General features: G+C 46.5%; 1 protein-coding gene across 1 annotated transcript in view; it reads left to right on the forward strand.

The window, feature by feature from the left end:
• The window catches only part of LOC140214463 (spastin-like), a 33,264-nt gene extending 18,406 nt beyond the window's left edge, over positions 1 to 14,858 (forward strand). The window contains exons 2-6 of the mRNA XM_072285822.1: positions 1,736 to 1,822; positions 6,966 to 7,109; positions 7,631 to 7,714; positions 12,124 to 12,309; positions 14,590 to 14,858. Coding sequence (XP_072141923.1) covers positions 1,736 to 1,822; positions 6,966 to 7,109; positions 7,631 to 7,714; positions 12,124 to 12,309; positions 14,590 to 14,858 — 770 coding nt within the window. The remainder of the gene's footprint in view (positions 1 to 1,735; positions 1,823 to 6,965; positions 7,110 to 7,630; positions 7,715 to 12,123; positions 12,310 to 14,589) is intronic.
• Positions 14,859 to 15,547: the final 689 nt, after the last annotated feature.

The following is a 15,547-nucleotide window of genomic DNA, read 5'->3' on the forward strand; positions in this document are numbered from 1 at the left end:
TGTTACACGTGACAAGCCCAATTATTCCGTAGTGCATCCTCTTTCCAGAGTATACATCTACGCTAGTGTTCTTTGTATAGCACATGCCTCTAGGTCCTTGGCTTTCAAGGGCTCTGGTTAGGCACAAGTGCTCCAGACATTTTAACATCTCACGTACTTTATATATTGTATCATTTTTTCTCAATGCCTTCTAATGTTCATAGTACACGTCAACAGTCATTCCCATAATTTTATTACTCCTACATTTTATGGAATTTTGATCAACTCTTTTAGGCTCCTTTACAGCCACGGCACATTAAGATCACAGAACCCTGAAACAAGTGTATTTACGGCTGAGGCCCATGCACTATTTTCGGCTGTGAAACATATCAGAAAATCAAATATTCAACAATTTTATTTACAGACTCCTTAAGCGTCGTAAAAGCCTTGAAGTCACACTGTAAACACAGAAACCCCGTAATAACTGAGCTCTATTCCATTCTCTGTAGAGCGTATAGTATGTCTAACCAGCATGTCATTACATGGTGGGTGCCCGGACATAGGGGCATCGAGGGTAACGTTCTAGCAGACCAGATGGCCACATCAATTTCATTGCATGCAGCTAATCCTACTGCTTCGGTCCCTGTCACAGACCTGAAGCTTTTTTCAAGAAGGAAACTGCGAAACCACTGGCAACGTAAGTGGGACGCAGAAGTACATAACAAACTGCACGTGATAAAGCCACAATTAGGTTCTTGGCCCTCCGTAACAAAATCACGGCGAACAGATGTCCTATTCTGTCGCCTCAGAATAGGACACGCATTTGGCAGACATAACTTTTTACTCACTGAAAATGATCTTCCAACCTGCGGTAGATGCGGGGAGAGGCTGACCGTCCTCCTGGAGTGTCGGGCAGCCGAATCTGAGAGAAGCCTTTTCCCCTAGCATACCGGCAGCAGATCCCCCTTCATCCCGCAATGTTACTCGGCCCAGAACCGCTATTTGATACCAACGCAGTCCCAAGTTTCCTGAAAGATGTTGTCCTGCATGTTGTTAGCCCCACTAGTTCATAGCGGGTCCTGTCTTCAGAGGATGCCGCTGTGATAGCTCTTTGGTATAGCACACGCCTCTAGGCCCTTGTGTTTCAAGGGCTCTGGCGAGGCAGCAGTGCTCCAAGTAATTTTACCATCTTATATATTTTATATTTTGCATCATTCTTCTACGATGGATTTTAATGTTCATAGTATTCGTCATGTCATCGCCATAATCTTATAGAACGTAGATTTTACCCACTTTAAAGCGACTATTTTTAGGCCACTTTACAGCCAAGTTACACCTTCCATAATACATCGTCAACATTACCAAGGGTCATGGCGCTCTTTGGCCAAACATGGCCCTTCCGCCACCAAACACCACACATCATCATCATCAACCTGCGGATTTTGCTACACTACAATTGGCCCAAGTTCCTAGCTTACTGACATTCACAGCAGTTAACTGCGCTTGTACTTTCAGTTGCCTTGATATATGGAGCTACTTCAACATGCCACTTACGTAACCTGCATCGTTTGGTTTGACGAGTGTGATTGGATTTAATATGCAAATAGGGCGGTGGCCATAGAATTTTCAAATGCAACCTGACTGTGCCAGCTGTATCAGCTGGATAGAACTTAATCTGTCAAACATGTATATGGAACTATGAACGGCATTTACACAAGTTACAAGATGAAAGTAAAATCTTCCTTCCTGCTTGCAGATCTCAAGGAACTGGCCATCGGGCTCTACCGCAACGGCAGTGAGCAACTCCAGAAGGGTATTTCTATTGACTTCTCCCAAGGACAAGGTATGGTTCCTTATTACTTACCGTTTTGATTGCTTTATGTCAATTTTGAGTCTTTGGCAAAAAAAACGTGGTTCTCCTTCAGATGTTGTAGCGTAAGAGCAGAGCCGCTTCACTAGCTACCTGAACTGTAGTGTCATAAGTGGAACCTTTAGCTCGGGACGAACTCCTATTTCTGTATTCAAATAGTACATGTAAAATGCTGAAAAGCTCGCACTTTGCAACTGTTCTAACAATTTCAATGAAATTTGTTGCTTTTGACGGAAAAAAGTTTCTTTGCCAACTGTGGGAAGCAGAATTTGTGGGAATTCGCAAGTATAGAAAGAAGGGATGCCATGGCAACATGATCAAGCGAGTGATAGGCGCCAGGTGAGCATTTTTGTCTCCCTTGGTTCAGGCATGGCTGCGCATTGCTACATGTGCTGCCTAATGCTGATGCAGCCCATGTGTTGTATCTTAGAGGTTGTGCGCGGCAACTGCAAATGGTGGGCAAGCTCAGATGCTAATCACTTCACGTGCACTATCTTTCCAAGCGCCTAGTCTTGTAAGTTGTGTAACTTCAAGTTTTAGAGACACCTTAGAAGGGCAAAGGAGCTTGAATCGCTTGATTTCAAGACCGGCGCTCTTCATCATGTCAGCATTGTGACACTGAGTGCTTCCAGTCATGAAGTGATAGCCAAATGGGCCTGTGCATCCGTGATACCATGCTTAATTAGCGTTATTTTAACCATTGAATGTGTACTGCTACCGTATTTACTATAATCTAGGCCAACCCCGATTCGAAGCTGAGTCCCGAATGTCCAAAGCCAGAAGAAAGCTTACCTGAAATGTAGGGTGCACGAAAAAAGTTCGGACAGCGTCCGCGAATTCATAACAGCATTTACTTATTATGAACATGCCGAGCTCACTCTACGTCATCGCCACCATCAGCCTCGTCCCTATACCCAGACCACGCGTACCCTTGTGGACGCGCGCGCAATTGAGCGTCCGCGCCCATGCATGCGCAGACAGTGCGGCGTCGCATGCGTCAAAACGCGGCGTGATCTCGGTGAACAGCTCCTCACTGTAATTGCGCACTTATCCTCCTTAACTCTGTCGTCTACATGTTGCGGCACACGCAAAAGCGCCTCCCGTTGCTCCTTCCACCGACGGGCGTTCTTGTTTTAGGTGATGAACTCCTGCCTGGCTTGCTATGCATCTGCTGCTTGTAGTAATAGTTGTAGTAAACTTTATTAATAAAGGAATCGGGAAGAAGGGTTCGAAGAGCGATGTGTGGCTCCCTTAGTCCAGGGCTCCACTGGCCTTGGCCGCCTGCTGGACTTGTTAGAGGAGCGTCCTCTGCACCCCCAGGTCCGAGCTAGCGAGTTGTACCTCCCACTGCTCCGCTTATGATTGTTGTTTGTTTATGCTAGGCTGAATAGCTAACTCCGGCCGGCACTCTTTCACATGCCTGCGAGATGTGGAAAAGGGTTGGTCTACCACCACACTGCGGGCATCTATCTTGATATTGCCTAGGGTAGCGTGCGTGTAGTTTTCGGATGTGTGGATAAACATCGTTCTTGATGTTTCGGAGGTTTGTGGCCTCTTCCCCGTTTAAGGATTTGTGCAGGGAAGCGTATTTTTGGCGTGTTAATCGCTGGTGTTCCAACATTGTTTCGGCATAGGCAATGCCTGTGAGCTGGGCTGCTCCGCTTGGTTACGAAAATCACGAGCTAGATCATCAGCCCCCTCGTTGCCTACGAGGCCTGAGAGCCCTGGGCACCATATTACAGCCTGGTAAAGTTGTAGCTTACGACCTAGCAACCTAAGGGTAGTAGAAGGTGAACGGCCTGTCATAAATAGACGGCACGCCTCTTGAGAGTCAGGTACTATTGTTGAAAAGTGGCGTCTCCTCTCCTGATTTTGGATAGGTAGGACTGTCGCTGCAGTCTCCGCAAATGTTATGCAAGGTGTGGTTAGGAATACGGTGACAAGGGGCTAGTGGTTTTGGCTACAGGTACTGCTGTGTAACGTTATTTTGCGTATGTAGCAGCATCTACATATGTTGCATGTGGTTTGAGTGCCAACTGGTGGCGTAGCCATTTGACCCTGGCCGAACGACGAACTTGGCGGGTATCATGATGCATATGCTTGGAAACGGTATGGTGCATATGCGCTTGCGATACTCTTTCGTCATATCTTCTAAAGCATCCTCTATACATATAGAGGGTGGCACTTTTATGCGGGCTAACATAGTCCTGACTTCAGGGGTAGTGCTGAGGTGGTCTCTCTGCGAAACCAGTACCGCAGGTTAAAGCTCCGCAAAGTGTCATGTAGGCCCAAGGCCTAAAGCCTCTTAGCCGGAGTTTGTATAGGGCAGCACTAAGGCAGCTTTATACGCGCTGGGAATTATAGCTTCTACTTCGTATTCTTCGGCCTTGCCCAGGTGGTGGTAGTGAAGCCCGTACCATATTAGATTAAGGACGAAAGCTTAGACTGGCCGTACGGTGTCTCATTCCTTTATGGTGATCAGTCCAGCGGCGTATCATCTTACAGATTTGTTTAGCTCTGCTGCATAAACTTTTGATTGTGCGTCTAGCCTTGTCATTGCTTTTACTGAGAAACGCAGAATTCGGGCTTGGGTGACTTCAGCAATGGTGCGGCGGTCCACGCTGAGACTTATTTGTCCACTCGTTCTATATCGAGGATTGTGAACACCGATAACGTCTTACTTTTGAGGGGCGCACATAAGTCCGCTGTTCCTAGGGAAACTAGACTATGTCGGCCGCCTCCTGAAGCGTTTGCTCTTTTTGCGCTAGAGAGCCCTATGTAGCCCAAAAAGTTATATCGTCCGCATATCAGGTGTAGCCTAATTCCGGGACTTACTCTAGGGTATGAGCAAGTCTGCGCATAGCTGTTAAATAGAAGTTCGATGCTATTCCTCCTTGAGGAGTTCCTTTGTTAGGCATGTCTATAGGATCGGACCAAGTCTGTCCAATGCCTGTTGCTGTTTGGTTAGTGAGGAAGGACTTGGCATATGCAAATATCCGCTCACCGCACCCTATGGCATTGATTTCGTTGTGTATAGCCTTATATAGGATGTTATCGAAAGGCCCTTGAGGTCGAGGTCAAGAATTAGGTGCTCGCTACCCCTAGGTATGCAGTATTAGATTTCTTTTAGAAGAAGAAAGGCGTCCTGTGTGGACAGTCCTGATCTGAAGCATAGCATGGTAGGTGGGAAAAAGCGATTTCATCCGATGTAATTTTAAAGGCGGTTCTATATGACTCTTATAGTTTGCCCATGCAAGAGGTGAGCGAGATGGGACGCAGGACCTCAATTGCTGGAGTTTTTTCCTGCTTTAGGTATAGTTATATTTGCTTTCTTTCACTCTGGAGGTACGCAACCTTGCTCCCGGCAGTGTTGGTTGAGGTAGTCGGTAATATAGTCCAAGATATCTCCACTGAGGTTCCTAATAATTGCGTTTGCAATTTTATCTGGCCCCGACGCCGTGGTTCTTTTTCTGCTTGTGCAGCTGTAAGAACTTGTGCTTCGGTGAGCGGAGTATCCAGTTCTGGGTTGGGTGCCCCACTATACTGAGCGTTACAAGCGGGTGAGGTTGGTCTCTTATATAGCTTGCGACTAAGGCTTGGATCAGCTCTTGGTCTGTACCCGGGAAGTCGTCCGCTATTCTTTGTAGTGTTCTACTCGTAGCTGTTTTGGATTTGTCGCGATCCAGCTTGTTACGCAGAACGGTTCAGGTTTGTGCTGTGCCAAAAATGTTCTGTGAAGAGCTACAGAATTGTACCCATCCTTCGGTAACTTCATGGGGTGCATAGGCATCGGCTTCTTATTTGAGGGCCGCTAACCAGCGTAACAGGGTGCGTTTGAGGCCTTGGGCAAGCTTTTGCGGCTCTCCCACAAATGAAGTAGGTCGTGGTCTGCTGCTGGTGTTTCCAACGAGCGTTCGAGCTATTTGTGTTTGGTCGTGGGTCTCTTTCATATGTTTCATGTTTGTTTCATTCCTGGACATTGCTCGGCATGTGGTCAGGAAATGGGTGGGAGCGAAAGGCAACCCAGTCCGTTAGAATGGCGTCACCTATGGCTCTACGGAGCTTAGAAGATATGGATATTCTAAGGATTCGATGATCGCTTCCCAAGTTCTCTCCTAGGTTGATCCAAGTTGCTTATTTAATGTTGTAAGTGAAGGTGAGATCTAGAAATGTGTATCTACTTATATTGTTGCCTAGGCGTATGGGTGTTGTCGGTAGGATAACTGTTTGTAGTCTTAGCGTTTCCTCCATGTTGAGGAGGTTGTCTTCTTTGGCCAAGTCCCTATGATAGCGCCACGTGGTGTGGGGAGCGTTGAAATCTCTGACAACCACTCTTTTGTCTTTGGCGCCCGTAATAAATTTAGCGGGGTTTAGGAAGGTAGTAAAGTGTCCGTGTTTCACCTGTGTCACATTTGAGTTTTTTTTGCGACTGTACACATTTAGAACGACTGAAAGGCTCTGCCACTTTTCTCGGGCGTAACCACGATTGTTTGGTGATTATTTTCTTTACGACCATAGGAATAATGGGCAGTGGCAGTTATAGTTTTGAATACCAGCGTAGCGACACAATGGTATTTTGCATTGAAGAGCGTATAATAGCACAATAGTGTTCCTGGACGGTAGTCCACTTCTTGCAAGCAGATTACGTCCGGTGGGCTTAGGGAATTTTATACAAGGTATAAAAGGTCGGTGACATCTGTAGCGTTTCTAATGCGGCAGTAGGCTGGAGCTGTAGAGTTGGACAAGGGTCCTGCATCTGTGCGCTTACGAGCTTCACGTCGTGCGGTCAAATAAGAGTCGTTAAACATAGATATTTGCTGTTGTATTTCTTGCTGCAGTTGCTGCATCTGTTGCATTATGCTTAGCAGCATGACCTCCGTGCCTGATGGGGGTGCTATGGGTTGTGGTGGGGTAAGATTAGCTGCTCCCTCCAGCTTACTAAGCCTCGCACTGAGAACACTCTCTTATTGCAAAGTGTTGCTAGTTCTTCTTAGCTGTCTATTCTCGGCTATGATTCTCTGATACTCAGGGTGTTCTGTAGTAGGAGCAGTGCGAGATACAGCTTAAGCCCAGCTCACCTGTTGGGTGTCGTGTGGCCCTGGATCTATCTTCTTAGCTTGGATCTTCAGTTTCTTCAGCAGCTGCGGCGGCCCCGGGGCTCTAGTCTTGGAAGAGAAGGGCGACTCCGTCGAGGTCACGCGTTCAGAGCTGAACCACCTACGTCCTTGCTTTCGCCAGGGTGCTTGGTCCTTGCGACTTGGTAGGAACCTTGGCTTTCTAGGCTATAGCCTTGAGGTGACGTATACATATCTTCGCGCCAGCAGCGTGGCCTTCCCAACGTTTAGTTTGAAAGTGGTACGCGACGTCTCATGCCGATAACAGAACAAGCTTCGATACGACACAGGGGAAAACAACTTCGCTGGTGTTATTCAGTTGGCGACTGGCCGGGCTAGTAGCGGCTACGATACTGACTTTTCTGGATGGTGCTAGCTATGGACCACATTAATAAAAACAGGGGCGTTTTTTTAAATCCTCGAGACTCAGACATACCTAGAGTTTTGTATATGAATATTTGTAAAAACGGCCGGCCTAGATTTGAATATATATGGTATATATAACGCTTACATATCTAGGACCCTTACTTTGTGTAGTTGGCTGCTACTTTGCAATCACTATGAATGCTTCGCCCGTGAAGTGAAACTATACCTTTTTCTTCACTGAGAGCCTGGAGGAATCCGGTGTTACAAAGTTCGCTTCTGAGATATATCTTGGCAAATGCAGGTCCTACCTGGGAGGGGGCAAATACCCTGAAGGAGAAGATGAGGGCCAACCTTGAGATCGCCCAGGACAGGCTCGACTTTCTAGGTTGGTGATGGTCCCTTCTATTGGCCCTAGTTTGTCTAGTGATCCTGCAACTGCCTCGAGGCACCAAAAATTGCAGAGTTTCTTGGTGTGCAGCTTTATCCAGTACGAGGGATGTTAAAGTCTTCATGAAAATTTTGTTCTCATACCTTTACTATAGATTTAGGTGTGATTGCGGAAAACAAAAAGGGTACTTCAGAACCACTTCCTATTTGGAAATTCGAAGACACTAGAAAGACAATAATTGTGAATCAGGCTCCTGTTGTGTACATGGCATTAGGGCTCAGTGGCCACGTAAATTTTTAGCGGGGCATGACGACAATCACATTCGGGTGGACATGGAATGCAAAAAAAAACTTGTGAACGAAGATCTGGCTGCTTGTAGATAAAGTGGTCAATCTAAGCTGCAGCCCTCTCCGGCAGCAGGTCTCGTAGACACTGTTGCTATGAAATGTCTGACCGAATCAATCAAAAATCCCCATTTGCTGAAAATTGATCAATTGGTAGTCTCTGGCCTTCAATAGTACTTGTGAAGCTAACACAACTGAATGATCACAATCTCTCGAGCTGTCTACTTCGAGGCTTGTGTGCCTGATATTTAGTTGTGTTCAGTGCTGAATGTGTTGCTCTCTCTCACCTTTGTGGTCACGAATGTGAACTTGTCCGCACACGGTGTATTTTTGCCTTTTTACTGCATGTCTTTCCTCATCTGATTGTGTGTGGTAGGACTTGGCACTAATGACTTCCGTGTGAGCTGGTAGTCAGTTTGCATGAAGCGAAGATTTCATTGTTGAAAGCCTGCAGTACATACACACAGCACCTACTGTAACACTCACTGCACGGAAATGTTGTGAAGTGAAGCGTGCTGTGCAACTTTGTACAAGGGTGGCCCAGCTGCTCCTGTGCATTGCTTTCACCAAATGTTCAAAAACAAAATTGGTACGTAGTGGATTGCCGTGAAGTGCCATTGAAGCCCAACGCTTACCAGATTAGCAATGCGGCGCCATGTCACGTGAAATTATTCACAAATTTCTGCACGAAACGGGCCTCGCACCAAATTTGAGATTCTGATAGCTTTGTCTGGAGTTCTTATAATTCAATGTATCACTGCATAGCTTGCGAAAGGTACTGCAGATAGAAATTTTGAACTGATTGCTGCGTACCCAGACTTAAGCCTCTGTGGCTCGTATACTTCTGTGGGCAGCATCATATTACTGGCTATCTCTGAGGCACCAGTGCGACACATTCAGAGTAAAAGGGGGTTTTCAGCTGCTTAACCGGCACATTTAAATATGGACCTTAACTGTAAGCCCTTCATCAAACCACAATACTGGCACTTGACTGAAGAGAGTGCTGTGCTTGAACAATGCCCAGGGTGCCCCAATGCGCTCTTTGCCCGCTGTTGCGGACAGGGGGGGCGACAACGGTGTCGTTTGCTACGGCGCGTACTATGTTCAGTCTCGCGCCACAGTACTGTGCGCCTAACACGCGAGATGGTGTTTTTGTATATATACCTTGCTGCACCTAATAACAGTGCGAAACTTTTGAGAAGATATGTTGCGTTACGTTTTGCAGTTCAAGTTATCTGCCTGTCATCTTCGTCTTTCTGTAACTCGGAAGCAGCTCAATTTGGCTCTGGGGACTTTGTTTGTCCAGTGCATCAAAAAACGGCTGGCAGACAAAGGTTTTGTTTTCATTGACTGATCTGACGCTGACTACATCTACCGTTGATTTATGCCTATTTTTAACCTATGATTGGTTACTGAATAACACGGGTGCCTTCGACCTTTCTTTTAGAGTTTGACCAGGGGATTTGCCGTAAAGAATATGCACAAATGATTTAGTAGAAGTCAAAGTATTATCAAACACTTTACGCATTTCGAAACTTAGAGACTGATAATCGATTTTTAACGAGTGGTGGTGGTGTTGACGGTGGTGTTGTTGGTGGTGTGTGGTGGTGGTCGTGTCGGTGCGGTTGACATCTGCAGCGCGGTACTTCGAAAGCGTGTGAATATTTAGTAAGGATTTTTGGACATCAGCAGCCCCTAAAAAAATGTCCCACCTCCAGCAAAGACAAAATTGTCAGCGTTGTTGACAGCCTGGCTCGCAAATTGCGAAAGGTTCTGCATGGTTGGTTCTGCATTCACAGGAGGAATTGTAACTGCGCTTAACTACCTATACTTTGACCATTACGACCCCATTTGAAAACAAGAAGGCGGGCGAGTTATGGCGTGCTGGGTCCCGTTGTCGCTCTGTCAATAGAAGAGTCAAGTTAACTCGTGAGACACGAAGGCAGCACCACTTTTCTGTGCACTGCAAACAAAGGCTTATCTGCAAATTGCAATACTAAAAAAAGACCAGGAACTGTGCAGACAAGCAGGTCACGTGGACTCCTTACGCAGCCTAAATGTTTTTTTTCCGTTCGGGCTGGCAAAGGTTATTTTTGGTGACTTTTAGTGAATAAGTAAAAATGTAAATCAACGTTTAACGCAATAACATGGCTTGTTTTAGCCACTACGACAGGGAATCATTCCATCGGCAGGATTATCTCGATTCATATTCTGAGCGGTTGTATGTTCCGTTGTTCTTGTACCTCTCTGAGGGTGGTAAACATTCAATTAACTGCACAACTGATGCGCGCAAAGACAAGCAAAATCAAATATCTGCAGTGCGTTTAAAATGGTGCTCAACGGTCTCTGGTTAGGTACGTAAGCTAATCCTGCTTTATTTGTAGTAATAAACTCTAAGGCATGGACAGACCCACTTGACAAGTCTTTATGAGTTCGAGTAATACTAATTGAGTGCGATGGAGATCATCATCGAATCTCTTGGCATTCAGTTTGCACAGGACCTGTTGACACTAGATGCTCTCAAAAAAGTAGAGCGCAAGATTAAAGAAAAAATACGCGTAAAACAAGCAATCTTTGGTCCCACGAATAATCTGGACCAGGTAGATCTACAATATTGTTAGGTGAGAAGACGCAGATGAAAAGCTATAAACAAGTATATTTACAACGTTATACGCCGCACTTGGACAAGAGGCAACAGCCCGCGCTAGCCCAGCAATAGCAATATTCCGTAGCAATATGAGCTAAAGAAATTGTAGCTGCAGCTGATCTTTCGTACCAGGGTCCTTCCATTATTAATTCATATTCCACGGCGAACGTAAGTCTGAACTATGGAATTCCGATAAAAACGAATGTATCCGAAACAGATTTCTTTTACGTCTTAAGACCCCCCTGCAACAAAGTTCTCGATTCATTGGTACATGCACTTCGCTTATTCCTGGAATTTTCCTGCTGCACGCCCATGCAACGAATTGAGACGTTCGACTCAGATCTGCCTGTGAAGGCTTCGAAGCACACGGCACATTAGCATCCAATTTAGAGTCGCTGTTTCACGGTGGTAGAACTTGCACAATTATTTTGTCATCGTTCAGTACGGCCCACTGCGACACCACGCTGTAGACCTCTGCTGTCTTCAAATGCAACAGTGGCTCACTGCAGCCTTTCAGGTCATCAATGGTATCCGCATATGAGCACGTTGTGATAGGCGGTAGGTTCAGGCTGTTCAGTTGTGGAGTCATCTGGGCTGCGGGGCACCGTTGGTACCATTTACGCGGCCTTTCAATGAGTTCACGAGAAGGACTTCCTGGAGCCTGCAGTGCGCTATCTTGAACGCAAAGTAAACAAACACACAATAGTGGAACGCTGTTCCAAAGGCAAACTCAAACAGTATGGTGAGAGTAGCGCATGGGTGGAGTTGCTGTGAAATAATCTCATGATCGCGATGTTGACGTGCCGTACAGTTCACGCAAAGCCTCAAATATAGGCATTGCAGTTAACTCTCTAGCCTAGTGCTGCGAACAAGGCAAGGCCTCGGCGACGGCAGTCTAACGTGCAATCTCTGAAGCCATAATTGATGTCTCGGATCTCAGGCCGTACTTAGTGCCTTGTCAAGGTTGCCAGAGGAGGTAATGCCAGCGAGCCAGCGTAGGCTACATCCATGGAGTCCAGATAACCGAATGTAGAGCTGGCTGCTGTACGAAATATCGGTTGTCTTTACAAATGAACTCTACGAGGCCATTGGCAATTCCGCGATGCTGTATGAATTACCGTGTCGTGTCTCCTTTCTTGTCGCTGTCAAAATACGCGCTCTTCTGCTTAAAATGGCTTACCAACTCGTCCAAACATCCGTTTGAACGAATTAGTGATCACGTCCGGATTATCGGTGTCCGATATATTAGTCGGCACCCGTGTTAGCAATGTCGACATGCACGCACAAATGTAAGAACTGACAATTTACTTGACTGGCGTTTCGCATTGACATTTTAGTCAGCTTGTTAGAGTGATGGCATGTTGCCTGCGCTCTGTATTGCTGCTACATTTGTCTTGCATTTGTATGCTGCGCAGAAACAATGGTGAAGATACAACACCTCGGTGATCATCTGCCCTGGCATGCGGGCGTGGCCCGGCGCCAGGCCACACCAAAGCGGCGGCAGTGGGAAAAGGTAGCCCGGAAAGGCGCCGTCAATAGTGATGACGGCCCCTCGTGGCTAAAGAGGGCCATGAACGGCGTCAGAATGACCAGCCAGGCAAGTGGGACAGGCGGCGCATGTCACCAGCGCACTTGCCCAAGACACAACTTGGGGGTTTAGTGCCTTTGTTATGCAATCTGAACTGCCTGGCACCTGAAAGTAATTCGTTGCTTTGCAGCAGCAAAACACATGTCACCCTTCATTAGGAATGGTAAATGAGGCCTTGATAAGAAGTGGCCAGTGTTTGTGGCTCATTGGCAATGAAAAGAAATGAGTACTAGTGACCCGGTATAGGCGAGGTAATGTAAGGAAAAATGGCGATGCATTTAACATCTTTGCAGCGAGAGTGCCAGGCTGTTTCCACTTTTAACACTCAAATGTTGTTGGGTAGACAAATGCACTTTTGTATGGTCACCATATGAATGCAAGTTGCAACATGATTGCTGTAATACTGCTCTTGTGAATAGCTACCTAATTCCTCTGTATCACTAGCATTGTAAGAGCCTAAAGTGTTATCTGCCTATGCTGCACTGTCAAGCGCACCATCGCTTGACTATTCTGGTCTCGTGCTAGACTTTTTATTTCATTGGCGCTGTAACAATGCCCAGCCATGTGGCAAGCACAGAGGCTCTCTCCCTGTCACCTGTATTACCATTAGAGCATTTCCTTGTTGTTACTTAGGTATTCCCTTTACTAGTGGTCCATACTTGGACGCTACAAGGGAGTCCACCGTATTCCAGAGCTGTAGTAGTGCTGTAATGTGCAATGGGCATTCTCAATCTGGTGAATTCACATGTGCTGGTGCACACAAACGAAACCTATTTTCGTTAGAGAGCCTACGCTCATTACAAAGGACCCATGTAAAACAGACTTTCGATTATAACGCGCCATACTTTCACATTAGTGTGCTCTACCTATCTCATTAATGCGACGAAGATCGCTTTTAACGGTCAGCACTACAACGAACTATCGGCTACAGCCAAAGAAATTAGCGGTATTGTTCTTCAAAATCGGCGGTGTAAAACGGACTTTGCCGTGTCGATACGGCTCAATATTGTGCCAGTGAGGGAGGGGGTGGGAAGCAGGGCAGAAGTACGCCGTCTTTCCTGCGTGATGCACGGGGTTGGGGAGCGATGTGGTTCTGCTCTGGCGGCTGCTGTTAACGGTGCAGGCACTGTATATTGAAAGCGAACTGTGATGCGGACAAAGTGTACCCAGTGCCGCTAGCTTCGTAGGCCTTGAAGGGAGACAGCAGGAACGTGAATTCGCTCACTGTTGCTGCCATGTTTCCTCGCTCCAACGTTTCGGCAGTGACCTTCCGCGGTCATCGGGTGTGATGTGTTCTTCTTTACATGTGCGCACGTGACACCGTGCTTGTTAACATAGTTGGTAAGCTAATCTTTGCAACTTTACGGGCTATAAAACTACTTTCCTTACTTCGAATAGCCGTCTACTAATTTGCTACCGAAATCGATGCTCACCTTTAAGGTGAAACTGGCTTTATTTATTTATTACTTAGGACTTTCGTCACTATCTTTTTACCGTTGTTACGCATCGCGACCAAAGATATGAAAGTGAGGCGTTTAGGATATTACGAACTTCGGATAGCACAAACATTTTTGTAGCAGTATCAGGGTCCATTCTAATGATAGCCGTGTATTTGTGGTAAATACGTTTGATATGTGATGTGCAGCCGTAGTGTTGCCCATTCACTCGCTTCTTTCGAAGCAAAGGGAAATGTAACCTTCGAATGAAATGCTTGTTTCGTTTACCAGGGTGAGCAGCCGCCTTCACGGATACCGCGACCCGTCGGGAGGCATGGGCCAAGGTTCTAACTTTTCAGTCTAACTACTTTTCAGTCTAACTACTTTTCAGTCTAACTACTTTACAGTCTAACTACTTTACAGTCTAACTACTTTACAGTCTAACTACTTTACAGTCTAACTACTTTTCAATGTTAGTTTTCGATGTTAGTTTTCGATGTTAGTTTTCAGCGTTAGTTTTCAGCGTTAGTTTTCAGCGTTAGTTTTCAGCGTTAGTTTTCAGCGTTAGTTTTCTGCGGTAATGAGGGGGGGGAGGGGTCAAACAGGTTGAACTAATGGAGCAACCGTGATGCGCCGGATCGTTGAAATGGAGGGTGAAATCCGAACGCATCTCGAGTTAATCGCGCGGGCACCTAATCGATGTCAAGACGCGTTCACGCCACTGGAGATGCCGATAACTACCACCATCCAAAAGGAGCGAGAACTGCAGCAAAATGTTGAGCGCTGAATAGCTGTCAAGTCTCAAATTGATTTGGTAGTGCTTTAGTAATGTTTGTGAGGTGTGGCGGCACACTTAGGAGGGGCATGCCTCTGTTTCGGGAAGGGCGCCGTGCCCCCTCCTTACCCCCCTTGGCCCGTGCCTGCCCGGCGGAGGCTCCTTCCGTGGCAAATAAGAGAGGCGAGTGTCGTATCAGCGCTGAAGGGTGCCGACTCTCAGCTGGCGCACATCATCCTGGAGGAGATCGTGGATGGCTGTCCCGAGGTGCTGTTCAGCGACATTGCTAGCCAGAAAGAGGCCAAGCAGGCACTCAGCGAGATGTTCATACTGCCTACAGATCAGCCATAGGTGAGTTGGCAGTGGTTATGTTACTAAGGATGTGGACAGCAGAGGTACTGCGGAATTTTGCTTGAACTGTTTGGCCGAACGTGCTAGTATAAATACGTACTATACCACGCACAAAAAATTGCGAAAGAAGATACATGCATTGTCATGTTATAAACCGACTAACGCCAACTAATTTTGTTGTGCTAAACGCTCACCTGTTTCTAGCAATGTAAGGAATGAGTGTTATGCAGCAGCTGTGGGGCTCTTTGGTGAAAAGTGAGAATATGTGCCTCTGCTAGCATGTCAAATGAATCAAGGAATTGCACAGAAGAGTATTTACATCGTGTATTTACAAAGATAGTTATAGTTTTGTGCAACTTGGCTGACAGCTCAGCAAAGGGCCACTTTCTCTTCTTTGGGTTGACTGTGCTCATCTTTGAAGAAACACACGTAGAATGAGTCTAGCAATATGTAATTGTATCGACATGTTGCATTATGTAATTTCCTCCACATACACATTCCTTACGTGACAGCAGATTGGAAACTGCGCTACTTCAACATAGAGGTAGCCGTGGAATCCTAACCTCAGAGGCATGCAGCTGCAAACACCTGCTTACTACAGCCAGATGACTACGTCGGCACAGGGACCATCGCAAGGCTACTTAAGCAGGGTGCATCGCTGTGACGTGCAACTTGACGGCAGCGGGGCC

Source organism: Dermacentor andersoni, unplaced genomic scaffold (genome assembly GCF_023375885.2).
Source record: "Dermacentor andersoni unplaced genomic scaffold, qqDerAnde1_hic_scaffold ctg00000062.1, whole genome shotgun sequence".
NCBI lineage: Eukaryota > Metazoa > Arthropoda > Arachnida > Ixodida > Ixodidae > Dermacentor > Dermacentor andersoni.